Genomic DNA, 16,200 nt, shown 5'->3' on the forward strand with positions numbered 1-16,200 from the left:
GCGCAAAAGGTGGTGTCCGTAATTGTCCCCAGAGCAGAAAAGATGCGGCCGCAGGGATAGTAGTGCGGCCGCAGAAATAGCAGCGCGGCTGCCTGTAAGGCATGCTGCACAAAGTAGCATGTAAGGTAGGGAATCCAAGAGGCCCCCTAAGAAGAACTGAAAAGGAGCACCAAATACTCACCTAACATCCCACGCCGTACTAACCTTAAAAACATGGAAGGTATTAGACGTCCTTGGAGCTGGTGGACGTCCTCGTCTCCTCCGACCGACAGGCTCTGGAAGGCGAGTGGGTGGGGGACGGAGCCAGGACCGGACATCTGAGCACGCTTGTGTGCTAGGCTCTTGGTCCTGGTGAGGGATCTATGAGGATACGGGGTGGCAGTACACGCCGTACTCATAGTTCGTATTGTGGTACTAATGGTGTGACTGCTCACCCTGTATCCCTCCGGAAAACCTGAAAAGGAACGACGCACATTGAGGTAGATAAGGGTCTAATGAAAGACCAGTGTCCACCTCCTACTGACACTAAGCTAAACTGAAGAGTATAATGCCAGTTGGTGGGGTGAACACTGCAGAGGAGGAGCTAACTTTTTTATTTGCATAGTGTCAGCCTCCTAGTGGCAGCAGCATACACCCATGGTTCCTGTGTCCCCCAATGAGAGGCGATAAAGAAATAAGGCCGCCCACAGGCGCACTGAAATTCTATAGGCCACAGACATCGGATCGGTGGGGATCAGACACCCCTGCATCAGATGTGTGCAGCGTCGTACACCGTGTAGTGGCCGCTCTCAGTACTGCACCTCCGATCACATTTCATACAGCTGCAGTACCAAGAACGGCCACTACATGGTGCACGGATACAGCTGTGAACAGAACCTGCACCAGTCTATGAGACACAAATCTCAGCACAGTTACCTGGTGTCTGCTATAAACAAAGGGGAGATTTGTCCCCCACTATTTTATCAGCCACGGCACTTCTCAGAGAAGCTGGGGGAGCAGGCACATTTACTAAAACATAAATTGTAGCACAGATCTACGCCGAGGTCTCCTACACCAGACTCCCCTTCTGTACAGTGAAAATCCGTCCAGATGTTTGTTCTGCACAATTGGAACTTTTTAGTATTTTTTACCTTGCATACAAACTTTCAGGCCATCGACAATCTCTTGTCTCTGATCCTGGACGACGCATCGGGAAAACCAGCTAAAATAGAAAGGTCAGAGGTTACTCAGGGCTCATTGAGAATAAGGCGGCCATCTCATAGGCTGCTATGGGCCTACAAGACATCAGGGGCACAATGGCATCAGTGCCGGCCCACTCTGGGGTGCGGGGCTGAGGGGCGCGGAGGCTGTAGACTGTGGGGGCAATTAATTTATTCTGGGGGCTGCGTACAATGGTGGCTGTATCCGGAGGGGCAATTAGTTTATTCTGGGGGCTGCGGGACAATGGCGGCTGTATCCAGAGGGGCAATTGGTTTATTCTGGGGGCTGTGTACAATGGTGGCTGTATCTGGAGGGGCAGTCAGTTTATTCTGGGGGCTGTGGTACAATGGCGGCTGTATCTGGAGGGGCAGTCAGTTTATTCTGGGGGCTGCGGTACAATGGTGGCTGTATCTGGAGGGGCAGTCAGTTTTTTCTGGGGGCTGCTGTACAATGGGGGCTGTATCTGGAGGGGCAATTGGTTTATTCTGGGAGCTGCGGTACAATGGTGGATGTATCTGGAGGGGCAATTAGTGTATTCTGGGGGCTGCGGTACAATGGTGGCTGTATCCGGAGGGGCATTTAGTTTTTTCTGGAAGCTGCGGTACAATGGTGGCTGTATCTGGAGGGGCATTTAGTTTATTCTGGGGGCTGCGGTACAATGGGGGATGTATCTGGAGGGGCAGTCAGTTTATTCTGGGGGCTGCAGTACAATGGTGGATGTATCTGGAGGGGCATTTAGTTTATTCTGGGGGCTGCGGTAAACTGGGGGCTGTATCCGGAGGGGCATTTAGTTTTTTCTGGAAGCTGCGGTACAATGGGGGCTGTATCTGGAGGGGCATTTAGTTTATTCTGGGGGCTGCGGTACAATGGTGGCTGTATCTGGAGGGACATTTAGTTTTTTCTGGAAGCTGCGGTACAATGGGGGCTGTATCTGGAGGGGCAGTCAGTTTATTCTGGGGGCTGCGGTACAATGGTGGCTGTATCTGGAGGGACATTTAGTTTTTTCTGGAAGCTGCGGTACAATGGTGGCTGTATCTGGAGGGGCATTTAGTTTTTTCTGGAAGCTGCGGTACAATGGTGGCTGTATCTGGAGGGGCAATCAGCTTATTCTGGGGGCTGCGGTACAATGGTGGCTGTATCTGGAGGGGCAGTCAGTTTATTCTGGAGGCTGTGTACAATGGTGGCTGTATCTGGAGGGGCAGTCAGTTTATTCTGGGGGCTGCGGTACAATGGGGGCTGTATCTGGAGGGGCAGTCAGTTATTTCTGGGGGCTGCGGTACAATGGTGGCTGTATCTGGAGGGACATTTAGTGTATTCTGGGGGCTGCGGTACAATGGTGGCTGTATCTGGAGGGCAGTCAGTTTATTCTGGGGGCTGTGTACAATGGAGGCTGTATCTAGAGGGGCAGTCAGTTTATTCTGGGGGCTGCGGTACAATGGAGGCTGTATCTGGAGGGGCAGTCAGTATATTCTGGGGGCTGCGGTACAATGGAGGCTGTATCTAGAGGGGCAGTCAGTTTATTCTGGGGGCTGCGGTACAATGGTGGCTGCATCTGGAGGGGCAGTCAGTTTTTTCTGGAGGCGGTGTACAATGGTGGCTGTATCCAGAGGGGCAATCAGCTTACTCTGGGGGCTGCGGTACAATGGGGGCTGTATCTGGAGGGGGCGCTCAGGGTCCTTGCTCCAGTTCTCTGCATTAGCCGGAGTGAAGAGCCAGCAATGTATGAGGGACCCGGATGTGGCAGATACATTACCGAGTCATTTCCTTATTCGTGCTTGCGACAAAGCCAGCAATAGATCTCCTCCCCTGCAGGGTGTCATGGTAGCAATCAATCCCAATGATTATCGCTTTATCCAGCTGAGAAATAAAAAGCCAGATTCACTGGATGTTACTGTGCATGGATTATGGGTATCGCCACATGGAGGGGTCGAGCTTCCCTGCTCCTCGCCACATGGGGGAGAGGAGACGAGCCCCCCGCCATGTATATGTGTAAGGACACACGTACCGGCATCTCCACGGTCCACAGCTCTCCTCCTAACTTGCAGTTCATCTGTAAGGCGATTTTGGTGCAGACGGAGAGGACAGTCTGGGGTTTGCTCAAGGTCCTGGCGACGACGCACTGGCTGGGGATGGGGAAGTCCACGCACAGGTGCTTCTTGATGGCGTCGTACTTCATCTTATTAATGCTGGACAGGATACAGACCACCTGGAGAGCAGAGACAGATCATGGCGACATTTCGCACATTCTTGCTGGTCACGTCTCCACCCAGTCCAATATCTACCCACCATCTCGGTGTGGTGCGTAATGTTCTGCTGGAAGGCCTGTAAATATCCTCCCACCGTGTCCTCCACTTCAACCCTTTAGAAAAGATAAAGACAAAACGTATGGTGTAAGACCCGCACTGTGCGAGCCCCTCGGCTGAGCCCCCCAGCAGAGCCCCCGAGCCTCACAGCACCGCCCGGTTCATCTTGATGTGCATTTGCTGTGTGATCTTGAACAAGTTCTGCACAAGAGCGTTCGCCGCGTCGTAATTTCTCCGGGTGTAAAAGAGCAGCCAATTATTCAGATCTCGGGCGCTGATCAGGACGGGACCCCTCAGCTCTCGCGACCAGTCAGCAAACTGTGGATTATATTGTGCCTGCAAATAATCCGAAGTCACAAATTACACCTCAGTGCAAGATCTGCGGGAGGTCGTCACCCGGATTCTCAGCAGCCTGAGGTCTGTGCAAAGCAGTGGGCAACCAAGAGTCAACCTGGCTTAGAGACAAGAAAGCTGGTGGGGAAGGCTTGGCCAGGGGCAGTCTGTGCCGGACCCCCAGACTGCATCTGAAAAAGGAGCAAAATGAGCCAATAGATGGAAACCGGTCAGTCAGGAAAGTTGGGAAAAGGATCCAGGCTGGTGCCCAATGGAAAAAAACGACCAGAGAGGCCATTAAAGAGACCGAGAAGACCCCCAAAGCGCTATTGGGCCCTGCAACATTTTGCTAAAAAACAGCATAAAATATTCCAACTCCTCCTGAAATGTAACGTGCATTTATATCACAGCTCATTGTGCAAAAAAACAAATAAATTGTGGGGGAGGGGCAATGGGAAGGTGTTGTGGTGCGTTCACTACCTAAATACTCACAGATCTGTCTTTTTGCAGGATTTTTTCCAGAGGTGCGATTCTCCCTTCGAACTGTAGGAGTTCGGTATCGAAATTCAGCCCCCAGTCACGTAGCTCGTTCTGAACGCTCTCATCCCTAAAGACAAGAGAAAAATACAATCCCCGGACTCATCACTACTGGGTGGTGAAAGGAAGGAGCCCAATAAATGTCTTAAATGCTGGTGCTCTATTGGGACCGTATCTATCTTTAGAACAGGACCCCACTGTCAGGAATGGAGAAGAGGCCATTACGTCTATTGGATCCAGATGAGACTATCCAGCAGCTTTAGGGACCACAAGAGCTGCCTTACCTCAGTATAGGGCTTTACCATCTCAGAATGTGTTTCGCCGCTGCTTCTTCTGGAGGTGTGGTTCCCCGGAGGAAGCAATGGCGAAACAAGTATTGGGTTATGTAAGCATCAAACTGTGGTCAGACATCTTGTTATGCGGTCTTATTTTTATCTCATCATGCAAGGTATCCCTCGTGTTTGTAGTCAAGTAGCGAGCAAAGCAATAGAGGAATGTCTCTGACCTACCGCTGTAATCAGGCTGAAGGGGTTAACATCTCAGAAATTCCAGCTTATGTGAGCTGTTCGGTCATGTGCCAATCATACTGACAGCTGAGGCCGCTATCAGGAGCCTCTGTACGGAGTCTGTTCGGTATGCCTGAGGCACTCACAGCCTCGATGGCTTCTAACCAAACTTACCTTGCCCTACAGGAGGCCCAGGTCAGAGGCAAACGGCCCTTACCAGCCACCGTGGCTACTTACTTGTGTATGTAATTCAGGAACTTCCCAACCTGCCGCTCCCTCTGGTCTGGTGGTAAGCGGGTGTGAACGGCCAGGTCTTTCATGACGTTGAAGTCGTTCCTCATTTTGTCGGTCAGACCTGTTATAAAGATGAAGTGGTAAGAGATGAGAATACGAGCAGCTGCCTCCTGGTGAGGAGCCCTGGGGGGCATTACTGGGACCGGCGCATTTCAGAAGGGGATACCTAGCGATCTGCAAGATACCAGCCATACTGCGGACAGGGCAGAACAAATCATGTTTTTTTTGTTTTTGTTTTTTAACAGGGTAAATTGGGGGGGGGGGGGTATAAGATTTTCATATATTAATTATTTATATATTTCTAAACGTTTTCCTTTAATTTTCTACATTATTTTGAAGTGTATTCGGGACTTCAACCTCCAATCATTTGTGCTATACCACAGTACTGCAGCATATTGTGAAAATTCCATGGCGGGAAGCTAAAGGGATCGGGGACGAGCATGGCTGAGTAGATTACACAAGAAGGAAAACACACAGCAAGTCAGCAGGATCTAGGAGCAACATGGCAGATGTGACAACCTACATGGTGAGCTGCAGCATGTGCTACATGTTCACAGATCGACCAGAAGAAGAATCCAATTTCACCTGTCAGAAGTGTAGACTAGTGGCCCTTTTAGAAGAAAAGGTGCGGGGTCTGGAAGAAAGAATAGCAACTTTGAAACTCATCAAAGAGAATGAAGACTTTCTAGACAGAACAGAAGCATCTCTACTGGTCACAGAAGGTGCAAAAAGTGTCAGAGAACCTCCAAAAGCAGATGAGTGGAAGCATGTGACCAAAAGAAGCAAGAAGACCATGGAGAAATCACCAACCACACAACTGAAGAACCGATATCAAATCTTTGTAGAGGATGAAGATGGCACACCTAGGAATGAAGCAATACCAGCAAGCAAAAAAGAAAAGGGCACACAGCAACAAGTGACAGCAAAAAGTACAGCCAAGAAGCAACGAAGAGTGGTGGTGGTGGGAGACTCACTACTGAGAGGCACCGAAGCAGCCATCTGCAGACCGGACATAACTGCAAGAGAAGTATGCTGCCTTCCAGGTGCGATGATCAAGGATGTGACCGATAGGATACCAAAGCTCTTCAGCTCCAAGGACGTCCACCCATTTCTTCTGATACATGTTGGCACCAATGACACGGCAAGGAAGGAACTACCGACAATCTGCAAGGACTTTGAAGAGTTGGGGAAGAAAGTAAAGGAACTGGATGCACAGGTAGTTTTTTCTTCTATCCTTCCAGTAGACGGGCATGGCACCAGGAGATGGAACAGGATCCTTGATGCAAACAACTGGCTAAGACGATGGTGCAGACAACAAGGATTTGGATTCCTGGACCACGGTGTGAATTACTGGTATGATGGACTCCTCGCCAGAGATGGACTACACCTCAACAAACCTGGGAAACACACATTCGCCAGAAGACTCGCTACACTCATCAGGAGGGCGTTAAACTAGAAGAAGAGGGGACGGGAAGAAAAACATTAGACTCGAACAAAGACGACCCAGGAAAACATACTCAGAAGGGAGGTAAGAACATTTCTAAAACAATCCACAGTGAGGAGATTGGAACAAAACAAAATCCTCTAAACTGCATGCTCGCAAACGCCAGAAGCCTGACAAACAAGATGGAAGAACTAGAAGCAGAAATATCTACAGGTAACTTTGACATAGTGGGAATAACCGAGACATGGTTAGATGAAAGCTATGACTGGGCAGTTAACTTACAGGGTTACAGTCTGTTTAGAAAGGATCGTAAAAATCGGAGAGGAGGAGGGGTTTGTCTCTATGTAAAGTCTTGTCTAAAGTCCACTTTAAGGGAGGATATTAGCGAAGGGAATGAGGATGTCGAGTCCATATGGGTTGAAATTCATGGAGGGAAAAATGGTAACAAAATTCTCATTGGGGTCTGTTACAAACCCCCAAATATAACAGAAACCATGGAAAGTCTACTTCTAAAGCAGATAGATGAAGCTGCAACCCATAATGAGGTCCTGGTTATGGGGGACTTTAACTACCCGGATATTAACTGGGAAACAGAAACCTGTGAAACCCATAAAGGCAACAGGTTTCTGCTAATAACCAAGAAAAATTATCTTTCACAATTGGTGCAGAATCCAACCAGAGGAGCAGCACTTTTAGACCTAATACTATCTAATAGACCTGACAGAATAACAAATCTGCAGGTGGTCGGGCATCTAAGAAATAGCGACCACAATATTGTGCAGTTTCACCTGTCTTTCACTAGGGGGACTTGTCAGGGAGTCACAAAAACATTGAACTTTAGGAAGGCAAAGTTTGAACAGCTTAGAGATGCCCTTAATCTGGTAGACTGGGACAATATCCTCAGAAATAAGAATACAGATAATAAATGGGAAATGTTTAAGAACATCCTAAATAGGCAGTGTAAGCGGTTTATACCTTGTGGGAATAAAAGGACTAGAAATAGGAAAAACCCAATGTGGCTAAACAAAGAAGTAAGACAGGCAATTAACAGTAAAAAGAAAGCATTTGCACTACTAAAGCAGGATGGCACCATTGAAGCTCTAAAAAACTATAGGGAGAAAAATACTTTATCTAAAAAACTAATTAAAGCTGCCAAAAAGGAAACAGAGAAGCACATTGCTAAGGAGAGTAAAACTAATCCCAAACTGTTCTTCAACTATATCAATAGTAAAAGAATAAAAACTGAAAATGTAGGCCCCTTAAAAAATAGTGAGGAAAGAATGGTTGTAGATGACGAGGAAAAAGCTAACATATTAAACACCTTCTTCTCCACGGTATTCACGGTGGAAAATGAAATGCTAGGTGAAATCCCAAGAAACAATGAAAACCCTATATTAAGGGTCACCAATCTAACCCAAGAAGAGGTGCGAAACCGGCTAAATAAGATTAAAATAGATAAATCTCCGGGTCCGGATGGCATACACCCACGAGTACTAAGAGAACTAAGTAATGTAATAGATAAACCATTATTTCTTATTTTTAGTGACTCTATAGCGACGGGGTCTGTTCCGCAGGACTGGCGCATAGCAAATGTGGTGCCAATATTCAAAAAGGGCTCTAAAAGTGAACCTGGAAATTATAGGCCAGTAAGTCTAACCTCTATTGTTGGTAAAATATTTGAAGGGTTTCTGAGGGATGTTATTCTGGATTATCTCAATGAGAATAACTGTTTAACTCCATATCAGCATGGGTTTATGAGAAATCGCTCCTGTCAAACCAATCTAATCAGTTTTTATGAAGAGGTAAGCTATAGGCTGGACCACGGTGAGTCATTGGACGTGGTATATCTCGATTTTTCCAAAGCGTTTGATACCGTGCCGCACAAGAGGTTGGTACACAAAATGAGAATGCTTGGTCTGGGGGAAAATGTGTGTAAATGGGTTAGTAACTGGCTTAGTGATAGAAAGCAGAGGGTGGTTATAAATGGTATAGTCTCTAACTGGGTCGCTGTGACCAGTGGGGTACCGCAGGGGTCAGTATTGGGACCTGTTCTCTTCAACATATTCATTAATGATCTGGTAGAAGGTTTACACAGTAAAATATCGATATTTGCAGATGATACAAAACTATGTAAAGCAGTTAATACAAGAGAAGATAGTATTCTGCTACAGATGGATCTGGATAAGTTGGAAACTTGGGCTGAAAGGTGGCAGATGAGGTTTAACAATGATAAATGTAAGGTTATACACATGGGAAGAGGGAATCAATATCACCATTACACACTGAACGGGAAACCACTGGGTAAATCTGACAGGGAGAAGGACTTGGGGATCCTAGTTAATGATAAACTTACCTGGAGCAGCCAGTGCCAGGCAGCAGCTGCCAAGGCAAACAGGATCATGGGGTGCATTAAAAGAGGTCTGGATACACATGATGAGAGCATTATACTGCCTCTGTACAAATCCCTAGTTAGACCGCACATGGAGTACTGTGTCCAGTTTTGGGCACCGGTGCTCAGGAAGGATATAATGGAACTAGAGAGAGTACAAAGGAGGGCAACAAAATTAATAAAGGGGATGGGAGAACTACAATACCCAGATAGATTAGCGAAATTAGGATTATTTAGTCTAGAAAAAAGACGACTGAGGGGCGATCTAATAACCATGTATAAGTATATAAGGGGACAATACAAATATCTCGCTGAGGATCTGTTTATACCAAGGAAGGTGACGGGCACAAGGGGGCATTCTTTGCGTCTGAAGGAGAGAAGGTTTTTCCACCAACATAGAAGAGGATTCTTTACTGTTAGGGCAGTGAGAATCTGGAATTGCTTGCCTGAGGAGGTGGTGATGGCGAACTCAGTCGAGGGGTTCAAGAGAGGCCTGGATGTCTTCCTGGAGCAGAACAATATTGTATCATACAATTATTAGGTTCTGTAGAAGGACGTAGATCTGGGGATTTATTATGATGGAATATAGGCTGAACTGGATGGACAAATGTCTTTTTTCGGCCTTACTAACTATGTTACTATGTTATGTTTAATGCTGCAATCGGAGATTGACAGCAGCATTTAAATGGTTAACAGCAGCAACAGGAACTCAAACAGGACTGCCACGACTGTCAGAGACCGATGCTGGCTATATAATCTAGCACAGCTCCTCATTCCCCTCCTCATGTGAAGACCCTTCCCAGGACGTCCATTTGTGGGAAGGAATTAATATTGCATTTGCGACTGTTCCCACCACCTTCTTGAGCTTTGCTTTAGGCCGCCCTCACACCTATGACACTATTGGTCCGTGCACACCCTGCGATGTCCAGACCTTATATTTGTCTACGGTCAGCTGAGGCCAAGACCGGAGGCCCACGGCCAGTGCGGACAGAACAGTCAGTACTTGGACCAAGAATGCTGGACACAAATCCAGCCTTATAGCTATTTGGCCTCCATTTACAATCACAGAGGTAACTGTGGCGTGGTCAGCGAGCTCTGCTAGTAACCCGCCGGGGACTGCGCTCACCTGTTAGGTTACATAACTCTGGCACCAGTACGATGGCTCCGCCTTCGGCTCCCGGCTTGGGCCTCCGGGGGATGTTCACGATTAGCGGCTGGCTCATGTCCGTCACTTGTTCATTGTATTGCTGAGAGCGATGCAAAACAAACAGCAGGATGATGAATGTCTCAGTTATCAGAGCTTTGTCCAAGTCACCAGCAAATAATAAGACGAGGAGATACCCATAAGCAAAAATTGTTTAAAAACAAAAAACCTACTGCTTAATTTTCAGGTCCCATTGCGACTGTGCACCCAGCCAGGATGACACAGCTCCATGCAATATGTAGTGGGAATACTTGAGCCGAAACAGAAAGAAGATTTTGGGTACTTACCATAAAATATTTGTCTGAGCCTTCTGTGGAGACAAGGGGGTGGGGTGGGGGGGGTCTGGAGGCTTTTTGCCAAGAAGAGTGGGCAGCTTTACCATCTGAAAAAATAAAGAACCTCATCCACAACTACCACAAAAGACTTCAAGCTGTCATTGATATTAGAGGGGGAGATACTCGGCATTAAGAAATGGGGTACGTGAACTTTTGATCAGGGACATTTGGATGTTTTGGGATGTCATTATGATTTAACTAGAGAAAACACAGTAGTCTGACAATAAATGGCATCACCAACCACTAACCATGAGTGGAGGAAAAGTTTTGGTGTTATCATTCATATGCTCTGAAAAAAAGGCCAAGAAAGCAAAAATTCTGCCGATGTATGTAAACTTCTGAGCACAACTGTATCTCTGGTCTCACATTCCTGCATTCAGGTATTCACCTTTTTCCATCCTTCCAGGTCCTGTCCCGTACTGTGACGGACCGACTGTTTCCATATGCCTCAAGATGAAGCATCTGATGCCGCAGCCTGGGCTCGCCACACTAGGCAAGGACCTCATTAAGGAGGTGTCTCTTGACGAATCTCATTCGCCAGTTGAACTTCGCCTGTCAGGATGTGAGAGTTCGTCCTTAGGTTGCTGGTTCTTTTCTGCTTACAACGTGACCAGTAGTTTTCCATTTCCAGAGACAGGGAAGATCTTCTCTTCAGAGCCTTCCCTTCAGACGAGCGGTCGTTACTGCTCCCTTGTAGACGTTATCACGCCTATTTCACCTGTGTGTGGAATTTTACCATGGAAAGACCTTGGCATCCATGGAGAAGAGTCTTCGGTCCTTCTAGTGATATTGTCTCTTCGTTGTCCATCTCCCTGCCCCTTCCCCTCTTCTTCAGCATGTTCACCAAATTCAGTTGACTTTTTCCTTTCATTGCAAGGAACACGTTGGGCCGTCCCTAAATCGTACTTTAGTTTCTCCTCCCTTGGGTGAAGCATCTCTGACCGGGAGGAGCCAATCCCTTTGCCTATCGGTGGTAGGCTGTGTCCATGGATACTTTTCCTCAGCTTGCAGAGCTGAATACGAGGGGCTTACAGCCCAGGGACACTTTTAAAGACCAAGAATCTTCCCTTTGACCAGCCCTTCAAAGTTCAGGTTCCGCCCTATCCGCACGAGCCGTGACTTACATCCAGAGCGGAACGCTAAACAAGACAATCTGGTGGTTTTTTTAACTGAACTCAATGTTCCTTTTCTCAGTCCTGCCCTTCCCATGGGCCCTTCTTCATCCTCCAGATTTCTCAGCCCCTTAGTTTGCGTCAGGACACTGAAGGAGCAGCCTAGTAGGCCGCTGGGTCTCTCCAACCAGGGTGTTTAACTAAATCATAGCAAGGTGTCCACCATTTTCCCGCCAGGGGGTTATATGTCCGGTTGCAAGGGTTCCTGAGCCTGGTTGCACTCCTTCCTTGTAAGGCCGTTACCTCCCTTCCTTCTCTAGGCATTTCATACTTCTTTCCTCCCATCCTCTGGAGTGGCCTATTTTCAATCAGGATCTTGCCAGGAACCGAGTGAGGTAAAGACCTATTCCACATATATATATATATATAATTGTCTAAGGGGTACTTCCGTCTGTCTGTCTTTCTGTCGGCAACTTCCGTCACGGAAATCCCACGTCGCTGATTGGTCTCGGCAGCTGCCTGTCATAGCTGCCGCGACCAATCAGCGACGGACAGTCAGATTAGTCCCTCCCTACTCCCCTACAGTAAGTGCCCGACGCCCGCTCCATACTCCCCTCCAGTCACTGCTCACACAGGGTTAATGCCAGCGGTAATGCACTCAGTTAACGCTGCTATTAACCCTGTGTCCCCAACTTTTTACTATTGATGCTGCGCATGCAGCATCAATAGTAAAAAGATCTAATGTTACAGATAATAAAAAAAAAAAAAAAAGGTTATTCTCACCCTCCGATGTAGCGCTGTCCTCGGCGGTGCAAGCGGCAGGTTCCGATGCGAAGGATGCTATGCGAGAAGGACCTGACATGACGTCACAGTCATGTGATCGCGACGTCATCTCAGGTCCTGCGCTCATACCAACCCTAGGACCGGAAGCTGCCGCGTGCACCGCACGCAGGCGCCAGGACTTCAAGGGGCCTTCGGAAAGTGAGTATATGTTTATTTTTTATTTTAAGTCTTTTTTAACTACGCATATAGTGTCCACATTGCTATATGCTACGTGGGCTGTGTTACATACTGCGTGGGCTCTGTTACATACTATATCTCTGTGCTATATACTATGTAGCTGGGCAATATACAACGTGACTGCAATATACAACGTGATTGATACTACGTGGCTATGTTATATACTATGTGGCTGACCAATATACTACGTACGCTGTGTTACATACTACGTACGCTGTGTTACATACTACGTACGCTGTGTTACATACTACGTACGCTGTGTTACATACTACGTACGCTGTGTTACATACTACGTACGCTGTGTTACATACTACGTAACTATGTTATATACTACGTCGGTTGTGTTATATACTACGTCAATGTGCAATATACTACGTAGCCTGTGCTGTATACTACCTACATATTCTAGAATACCCGCTACGTTAGAATCGGGCCATCATCTAGTAGGATCATAACAGTCGGATCTTCATGGACGGTTAGATCGCTTCCTCATCTTCAGTCCACACCTTCTCCTAGTGCTACACGGTTCTCGTCTATTCTTTAGGCATCGGCAATCTGGATTAGGGAGGTCCCTTCCTGCAGCAGTGGCCCGGCCTTACATTTTTTGAGTACCTGTCTCTTCTCACACTAAGGACTGCTTTATGATGACCTAAGGTTTACGGTGTCCCCAATGAAGCAATAGACAAAAGAAGATTTTGGGTACTTTCCGTAAAATCTTTCTCTGAGCCTTCATTGGGGGAAACAGCACCCGCTCCCTGTAGGAGCCATTGTTGGTTCAATTTAGGGTAATCTACTTTCCCACTGCTTTCTCATAAACGGGTTGGTTCTCTCCCCCCAGCTGGTGGGTATATACTGCTGGGGAGGAGTAAGCTTTATTCTGCATAGTGTCAGCAGCTTACACTCATGGTTTCCTGTGTCCTCCAATGAAGGTTCCGAGAAACAGATTTTATGGCAAGTACCCAAAATCTTCCTTTGTACACAGTTGCAACGGGAGATAACAGCGAATTGTTGTTGGTGTCAGGTGTCCACCAACTCCAAGGATAAATCATCAATATGAGTTGTGGACAATCCAAGGGGTTTTTTTTTTTAAGAGTTTTTTTTTCTCTCAAAACGTATTTAACAAGGAAATATAAAAAAAAAAAAAAAAAAAACCACCACACTTTTCCAGAGGTTTCGCACTCAAGGCTCCCAGCTCTCATTAATCCCAGCAGGTCTTACATTTTTATAGTAGTCCACAAAGCTGATCTCGCTTCCGTCTGCCTTCTTGAAGGTGGACGCTGGAGTCATGTTCCAGGCGATCTCGTCTATACGGTAGGTTTTATTGTTGTACCTGCACAAAAAGCAGAGTTGATCAGTGAAATTAAAGGGACTCTGTCACCTGAATTTGGCGGGACTGGTTTTGGGTCATATGGGCGGAGTTTTCGGGTGTTTGAGTCACCCTTTCCTTACCCGCTGGCTGCATGCTGGCTGCAATATTGGATTGAAGTTCATTCTCTGTCCTCCGTAGTACACGCCTGCGCAAGGTGCAATCTTGCCTTGTGCAGGCGTGTACTATGGAGGACAGAGAATGAACTTCAATTCAATATTGCGGCCAGCATGCAGCCAGCGGGTAAGGAAAGGGTGAATCAAACACCCGAAAACTCCGCCCATATGACCCAAAACCAGTCCCGCCAAATTCAGGTGACAGGTTCCCTTTAAAAATTCAGTACAGAATAAGTGATCAAACTCAAGCTCTCTAGTAAAAAAGTATAGAAAAAAAAATATTAGTACATAAATTACAAATATTCAAAAAAAAAAAAATCTTATCTAAATCTCCTTTTCCTAGGTCAAAAATAAACCATTTAAAAAAAATAAAAGCATATTTAGTATCATCACACCAGTAACAAAAGAAGGAATAAAAAAAATATAAAATGATTTAGCGCTGTAAAGTAAAAGGAAATAATGGCAGAACTGCTGATTTTTAGTCGACCCAAGTTTCCTAAAAATACAATGGTTTCTTCACATATTATTGTATGTACCCCAAAGTGGCATCAACAAAAACTACAGCTCGCCACACAAAAATCAAAGCCTCACACCGCTGCATGGAAGGGGAAAAAAAACCTAAGGACTCAGAAAATGGTCAAACCAATTTATTTATTTTATTTTTTTAATTTATCAGTTTCCTTCTAGAGGCGCCGCTGCCCACAGAGCGGCGAGTACGAGGCACATGGCGGCTCTTACTTGGTGAGGACGATCTGTCCGATCAGGTCCTTGCAGCAGGCGTCCTGGAACCTCTGAGGGTCACAATAGGAGTACAGGTTGCTCATCATGTCGTGTACAGTCTCGTTCCGGAGGACTTTATGGCTGACATCAATGCTCAACATGATGCTGGACTCATACTGGAGGATGGAGGTGGAAAACCCCGGCCAGATGGAGAGTCTGATGGGAGAGGAGACAGGACGGAGGGTGAAGACAGGAGAAAAGTAACAGCATCAGTGTGTACAGACACCTACAGGCAACAGCAGGGAGATTCTGTGCCTACATACATTACTTATCCTCCAGAGCTGCACTCACCATTCTGCTGGTGCAGTCACTATGTACATACATTACATTACTGATCCGGAGTTACATCCTGTATTATCCTCCAGAGCTGCACTCACTATTCTGCTGGTGCAGTCACTGTGTACACACATTACTGATCCTGAGTTACATCCTGTATTATACCCCAGAGCTGCACTCACTATTCTGCTGGTGCAGTCACTGTGTACACACATTACATTACTGATCCTGAGTTACATCCTGTATTATACTCCAGAGCTGCACTCCCTATTCTGCTGGTGCAGTCACTGTGTACATACATTACATGACTGATCCTGAGTTACCTCCTGTATTATACCCCAGAGCTGCACTCACTATTCTGCTGGTGCAGTCACTGTGTACATACATTACTGATCCTGAGTTACATCCTGTATTATACCCCAGAGCTGCACTCACTATTCTGCTGGTGCAGTCACTGTGTACATACATTACTGATCCTGAGTTACCTCCTGTATTATACCCCAGAGCTGCACTCACTATTCTGCTGGTGCAGTCACTGTGTACATACATTACATTACTGATCCTGAGTTACCTCCTGTATTATACCCCAGAGCTGCACTCACTATTCTGCTGGTGCAGTCACTGTGTACATACATTACATTACTGATCCTGAGTTACATCCTGTATTATACCCCAGAGCTGCACTCACTATTCTGCTGGTGCAGTCACTGTGTACATACATTACTGATCCTGAGTTACATCCTGTATTATACCCCAGAGCTGCACTCACTATTCTGCTGGTGCAGTCACTGTGTACATACATTACATTACTGATCCTGAGTTACCTCCTGTATTATACTCCAGAGCTGCACTCACTATTCTGCTGGTGCAGTCACTGTGTACATACATTACATTACTGATCCTGAGTTACATCTTGCATTATACCCAAGAGCTGCACTCGCTATTCTGCTGGTGCAGTTACTATGTACATAAATTACTGATCCTG

The 16,200-nt window shown here is 46.6% G+C and overlaps 1 protein-coding gene across 1 annotated transcript in view; it reads right to left on the minus strand.

Annotated features, from left to right (window-relative positions):
• The window catches only part of LOC138671353 (piwi-like protein 1), a 176,822-nt gene that overhangs the window by 32,962 nt on the left and 127,660 nt on the right, over positions 1-16,200 (minus strand). Inside the window, exons 8-17 of the mRNA XM_069759454.1 lie at positions 14,898-15,095; positions 13,896-14,007; positions 10,133-10,253; positions 5,117-5,234; positions 4,329-4,443; positions 3,652-3,839; positions 3,487-3,559; positions 3,206-3,406; positions 2,954-3,057; positions 1,131-1,201 (exon numbers count right to left, since the gene is read on the minus strand). Of these exons, the coding sequence (XP_069615555.1) occupies positions 1,131-1,201; positions 2,954-3,057; positions 3,206-3,406; positions 3,487-3,559; positions 3,652-3,839; positions 4,329-4,443; positions 5,117-5,234; positions 10,133-10,253; positions 13,896-14,007; positions 14,898-15,095 (1,301 nt within the window). The remainder of the gene's footprint in view (positions 1-1,130; positions 1,202-2,953; positions 3,058-3,205; positions 3,407-3,486; positions 3,560-3,651; positions 3,840-4,328; positions 4,444-5,116; positions 5,235-10,132; positions 10,254-13,895; positions 14,008-14,897; positions 15,096-16,200) is intronic.

The sequence above is a fragment of the Ranitomeya imitator genome, chromosome 3 (assembly GCF_032444005.1).
Source record: "Ranitomeya imitator isolate aRanImi1 chromosome 3, aRanImi1.pri, whole genome shotgun sequence".
Classification (NCBI taxonomy): domain Eukaryota; kingdom Metazoa; phylum Chordata; class Amphibia; order Anura; family Dendrobatidae; genus Ranitomeya; species Ranitomeya imitator.